The following is a 6,917-nucleotide window of genomic DNA, read 5'->3' as shown; positions in this document are numbered from 1 at the left end:
ATTCCTGCGTGGATCTCCGATGAGAGTCATTCTGCTAGGCGACAATTTTATCGATCCATTGTAGACAACGTCTTATTTTTATTACACACAAATTTTATTGCAAATAATGTATATTTGTTGGTAACAATTTCCAAATATAAATCATAATTTATTAACCGTGGCTGTACCATTTTTAATCCATCTGATAGTTTTTCTTTTCCAGTTAATCTGGATTTGCACGTGGAGCTTCAGATTTTTGTGACTTTTCATAAATAATCATAATTAATTACGAGTCATTTTACTTTAATGGTGACAACCCTCCCTCGTAAAAAGTCAAATTTATTAGCATCTAAAAATTATTAAATTGCTTGTTTTATTATTATTCTGGCTCTGCTCATGATTGCATTTCAAGATCGAAAAAGATTTCAACGCGCGCTTTGCAGAATCAGATATGTATCTATATAAATTCAAGCACGAAATATTTAAGCACTAATTGTAAGATCTGTTTTGATCGAATATAGAATTTCTCTTATTTAATTATATTTATTCTCATTGGCGTCTAAATTCATAGCATAACTGTTTTACATGTATTTGATTAAAAATCATATTAAAACACATAGATCATTTCGACTTCGATTAACTCGATCGGCAGAATTATTTAAAACAACATCTCTAATATACAATTCATTGTTTTTAATCTTTTTCGATATATTAAATACAATTCTATTAAATAATTTGATAGATTTAATAGTATTACTTAATAAAATATTGCTGATCAAGTTAATCGGAGTTAGAGGCGCTCACTTGAAGATGTTAAATTGTATGATGAAAAGAACAGGAAGATGAGAGAAGAGATCTTCCTACGCGAATAAATGGCGCGAAACGAGCGTCAAACAGGAAGACGATCAGAGCGAGCGACGAGAAAAGAGGGACGTGGGAGATGCAAGAGGCACGAACTGAGCACAAAACACGGAGGGGCGTGTGCGGCGTATTCACGACCACGAGGAGAGACTGGCAGACGATGCACGCGTGGATGTACAGATTTGTCTGCGTTTGTCCCCGTCTGGCAGTTGCCATGCGGGGCACTAGGACCCGCGAGTTGACGGCGTTGACGTCACCCTATCTCCCGACGGGCAGCTTAATATTGATAAGTGAAACGTGCGTGGCGTTCCGGGATGAAGGGAATCGTTCTGTTTGCAAAGTATGTATCTCGGGACGAACAGATATTTCCGCGTGATGGAAATAAAAGACCGTCGTGACAGACTTTAAGTCCGTGTCACACTATGCATTCAAGATTAAGGCTGCGTTCGGCAACTTCATTCGAGTTCCCGAATAGAATAATTATTATTCTATCTTTATTGTTCATTAGATGTAAAACAAGAATAAGATAACACTCGGGCAACTTGGATAAGGTTTCCAAACTTAGTATGAGGATTGCGAATTAGAGATTAGAATTCGGCCAGTTAGATAACTTTAATTTTAATCCGTTTTGTTCCGATTGGTAAATTCTGATCTCCAATTCGCAATCCTCAATCTGCAATGCATATTATGACAAAGGCTTTACGTTCACCAAGCATCAAACGAATGGAGATGTGATCAATTCGAAAGTTTGTAGCAAACTACACGTTGAAGATTGAGAATTGCGAATTAGAATTCAACCAATTAGAATCAGAACAGATTAATCCCTTCAGACCTTATTTAATGGAACCATGTTAAAAACTACTTTTTTTGTTAATACAATTCATGTGTATTATAATAAGTAATTCATACTTAACAATTTTTTTTAATTTTGACTGTTTCCTCGACATATATTGTACATTATTATGTACATCAGGTCTCAGATGTCGACAGAATTAAATAATTCAATGGATAATGTTTTTAAAGATATACATTAAAACGCAGAATCTGAAGAGGTGAAAATTAAAATTATGATTGATCAAATTCTAATTTTTAGTGCTTCAATTTCAATTTCAAATGAAATCACGGATTCGAAAGTTTGTCCCAGAAATATTCAAGTATACTTGTATCATCTTGCTACATACACTTTTAAGGTTAATCTAGAATGTGCTTTTTGCTTTGTTTCTTGCTTTTTACCACTTTGACTTTTTACCTCTTGCCTTTTCGCCTTTTATCTTGTTTCTTCAATTTCTGTCGCCCGAGAGATAAAAGACGGCAAATTTTGAAAGAAACAAGAAACATGATTGTCGATAATATAGAAGAAGGAAAAAAGCAAAAGAATAAAAAGAAACAAGGAAAAGCAAAGAACACAGTAGATTAGCTTTTACATAGGCTTCATTTATACATGTTCTATGTTTCTATCCATTTGCGGTCTACTTGTTATATTTTATTTGCACTTTATCAATTTTATAATAAATTCTAACACATTCTTCTATTTTCAAATATCATAGTAGTAGCACTATTGATGCCTTACTTTTTGCAGGTACATACATGTCTTCGTTTTGAACATTATATATTAAACATTATTTACCTATTTTGTTATTAGCAATCTTGTAAGTGTATGCAATAGATTATTATTAACATATATTGAGTCATTGACCGATAAAATAATATGTTCAACGCGATTGAAATGACAATTCTACATGAAAACATTTTTCTGGAAAGAAAATTACTTTTCAGTTTCTGACAGCGAAAATATCACGAGAAGAATATTTCAAACTCTTGTTCCGTTTGAAAATGCTTCAAATTGCTTACTATGAAAACGAGTTCGTTCTTACCATTGGCATTACGAGATCGACGTCTCAACATTGGCATTACGAGATCGACGATCCACAAAACGCAAAATACGTTTAACTCTGATTCTACATTAGTCACAAGTCGATCGCAAACTTGGCAACAGCCAATTTGAAGCATCAAATTTGAAATTGACGTTTCAGTTGTCAACTTAACAAGTTTGCGATCGGCTTGTGACTAATGTAGAATCAGGATTAAACGTATTTTGCGTCTTGTGGATCGAAGATAAGGATGGTTTCGACCGAAAGCTCCAATTAATTTAATCGGCACTTATCAAATAATATCTGTACAGTTTTATCAAAACATACTTTGAGAGAAAAAGTTTTGATATTTGTAAATATAATTACCTGTTACTATAAATTATAGTAATTTCAGTTACTTTTACAGTAATAATAACTATAATTATACCCATTTTCGATTGTCAATATATATATATATATTTGTTTGATAGAACTAAACTACACATATAAATATATTATTATTATAATAATATTATAATTATATTATTATTGTATTATTATTATTAATATTATTATTAATATTATAGCAATAATAATCATAATTATAGTAACGTATAATCGTAGTTACAAATACCAACAATTTTTCTCTCATTATAAATGAAATTATTAATTTCTTATTATCATATAAAAAAATAACAGAATAGAGAAAATGAATTATATAAATTTTGATTTTGATAAAATTAAGTAATTGTCGATAATTAATTTAAATTAATCGATGATCGAACGAAGTGGTTCTCTCTAATGAATAAATTTATCAACCTTAATGTCATCTCTTCAATTTCTCGGCTCAATTTTATTTTGCAGGAGAAAGGCGATCCTTTTTTTTATCGATGCTTCTTACAAGTTATTCTATACTTCTCTCGGTTATCGGATACAAGAATGGGAAAGACGAGATCGATTTGGACGGATAAAATAAAAATAAATGTCAGCGAAGAGCAAGTGAGATCGGAAATAATACATTGCATCTTTAAAATCTAAAAGACAACACATAAATGAAATAACATGACATATAATAATAAATTATACATATAACATGACATAACAATAAATAGTACAAACTCAGAAGAAATTTTGATTACAACTCACATAATTTTAATACGATGACCATACATTGTAAAGGACAGTCCTGTATTTCAAGTAGCTGTCCTTTAGATTTATTTATTTTTTTCAAAACTCAGTTTCGCTTTTTTTCGCAGGATCGCCTTTCTCCTCTGAAATAAAATTAGGCCAGGAAATCTAAAAAAATGACGTTAAAATTGATAAATTAAACATTTTTAAGGCGATTTTGATCGAACTCCAATTAACTTTAACGCTCAATTGCGAAAAAACAAAAAATAAATAAATAAATAAAACTTGACAAAGTCTCAATTTCACTTCATAAACAAAAGTCTAAAAACTCATTCTCGTTAATATAAAAAAAGACACAAATTGACAGACGCGTTGCACTCGGAAACGCTTTGTACATACGAAAGATCGAGAATCGCAGCCGACGAGGACGTCGTCCGTTCGACCAAGAAACAAATGACACAACGATAATCGCATAGTAGAACAATAATAATAGGTCTCGGAAGTATGATATTCGACGAGTGATATCGAATTCACCTTGACGAGGCGCGGAGATGTTATTGTCGCTCCCAAGTCTCCTTTGTGACACGCAGCAAAATAGACGAAATAAAATCGACCTGCCTGAACGTACCTGCAGGATGCACGCGGTTAGAGGTGCTAGAGCATTCTACGATTGTTCGAGGCCGAACACGCTGATGACGCGAAAACCCGTATCGTACCTTTCGTGATACAGAAAGCATCGCGAGCCTGCGAACGAAAGGCCACGAATACCTGACGGTCGCGAGGCCATCAATGCGTCGCTGACTCCGCGCGCTCTCACATGCTCCTTTCCCGCCAAAAACATCGCGTTTCAAAATAAAGGAGACGGAGCAGGCGTGAGGCCGCAATATGTGAAGTCGGTCGTCCCGGCTCCCTCAAACTCTCCGGGAGGTTTCTCGTCCATTCCCTCCCATCGCCAAGACCGCCGAAAAATACCCCGAATATAGACTTGTCTAATTTTAAATACAATACAAGAGGGGGGAGGGGGGTGTACTGAGAGACGCGTCTAAAACGCAACTCCCTTTTTGTCAATCGCCGCGACACAAAAGACAACATTCGTGCACTCACCTCTTTCTATTCAGAAACATACTGCTGCATCGTCTCGAGGTGGACATTCAAGATTCACGAAATCCACCCGCGCGCGAGAGTGGTGAACGCGTAGTGATTTAAACAATATGGCTGCCTCACCACCCTCGGAAGTCTCGAAACACTCGGGACGCGATGCCTCGGACGAGGGGGAGAGAAATCTTTGTCAGCGACACTCCCGCGCGAATTCGCACACGCACACCTGCTCGCACCGACCAGCACCGACACGCTACGTCGCACTCGTGACTTCGCGGCGAACAACGCAACCGATCGCGACCCACCGACGGACCACGCCAACTTTTGACAGCCCGATTTGCTGCGAGACGTAGATCGCTTCCCGCGAAGCGACGCCGCGAGACGATTATCTCTATTAGAATACTACAATTCCCGTGGAGTCATCGACGTCGGCGAAGGTCGACCCCGTCGCGTCGGTCATGTAGCTCTGTCTGCATTCACCCTTATTTTATTTGTCAAAGAAATCGATCGATAATACATTAGAGTGAAGTTCCTATATAACCGACGGTAGCAAAGGAAATTTGTATTCTTTTATAGGGCTGTATTCAAAATTCACGATCAGCTGAGATTCTACACTCGAACGTGACGTAAATAATACCGAGACGCCGTGTTTTTCTCTTGGAAAAACTAGAGCAACACTGGTGCCAGAGAGAACATGAAAGCCTTTTCCTGTCGCAAAACGCCCCACGCACTACTGCCCTCTGAAGAAGTGGACGTAAACTACACAAAATCCATTTTTTTGCGGTGCTCCTGATGGAAATAAATCGCTGAAATAACTAAAATCTATCAAATTAATAGAGATTGCATTTATTATATTTATTACATTTATATATTGTAATTATCCTCCCTCAGGATTCTCTTTGCCTCTGTATTCATAGTCAGATCTTATATATTTAAGACCATCTTAAGTACAGATGTCATAAACTGATCAGAAAGCCGTATTAGCATCTTAGAACATTACTTAAAATGGTCTTAAAATAAAAACCGATTATGAATACTGGTCTTAATGCCTATTGCACATTGGACACAATGAGAGATGAACGACGAGCGATATGCAATGGTTGCATTCAGAACACTGCTTTGCACCGTCACGCGTGCAAAAAAGCAGAGCTTTCACGATTCAGAGCCGATACGTGGTATAATCTAATCTGAAATATAAAAGTGAGATATCTCAATTGATGTATATTTTATCAAATAGTCTAACTAATGTATATTTTATCAAATTGCACAATAAAATGTAATGAGAGAATTTCGCGGTTTAATTATCGATTTACAACTCTTTACGACTTTAATGTGCACTGAGTACGCACCAATTCTGCTGATGAAAAGCGCTATTAGATTTTAGAGGACCACCTGGGCCCATCACCATCCTCGCCGAACAATTACATCGGCGATCCTCTTTTCTTTATAAATATACTCACGCTCACAAAAAAACGGACATATTTATACCAAATATATTTGCAATTTGCAAGCTGTTGAATAAAGTTGGAATTTTTCAAATTGCAAGCAAACTACATTTAATTTAAAGTTGTAAAGAAAATTTAAATGAATAAAAACGTATCAACCTGTAGAGGCCCTCCACCACCCCCGCCAATTTTTAACGGCGGTCCTCTTTCTTAGCAAACGCCAAGTTACATGTAACAATTAATATAACTATAGTATAACACACGTATAATATAACACAGGGGTTATATTATATTACAGTTAGATTTTTGTATGGCAAATTACAACTACGTTACCGAAAGTTTGCAAGATTTGAATGTTTTTATGTATAATATTACATAAAATTTAATATTTTTATGCAATGTATTTTGATTATATAAACTTGATTCCAAAACATAGAACACAAAGAAAGAATTATACTATATACAAAGTAATTAGACAATACAATATAATAAAATATAATACAATACAAAAAAATAGAATTAAATCTTTTTAATATAAAATATAAAATACATAAAT

General features: G+C 35.2%; 1 protein-coding gene across 1 annotated transcript in view; it reads right to left on the bottom strand.

The window, feature by feature from the left end:
- The window catches only part of Myb (proto-oncogene like protein Myb), a 37,145-nt gene extending 31,859 nt beyond the window's left edge, over window positions 1-5,286 (bottom strand). Inside the window, exon 1 of the mRNA XM_018456328.1 lies at window positions 4,923-5,286. Within this exon, the coding sequence (XP_018311830.1) occupies window positions 4,923-4,969 (47 nt within the window). The 5' untranslated portion in view covers window positions 4,970-5,286. The remainder of the gene's footprint in view (window positions 1-4,922) is intronic.
- Between the last annotated feature and the right edge of the window lie 1,631 nt (window positions 5,287-6,917).

This window comes from Mycetomoellerius zeteki, unplaced genomic scaffold, assembly GCF_001594055.1.
Source record: "Mycetomoellerius zeteki isolate Tzet28-1 unplaced genomic scaffold, Tzet1.0 scaffold565, whole genome shotgun sequence".
Lineage (NCBI taxonomy): Eukaryota > Metazoa > Arthropoda > Insecta > Hymenoptera > Formicidae > Mycetomoellerius > Mycetomoellerius zeteki.
The sequence above is the reverse complement of the archived record's forward strand: the minus strand, read 5'-3'. Positions and strand labels throughout refer to the sequence as shown.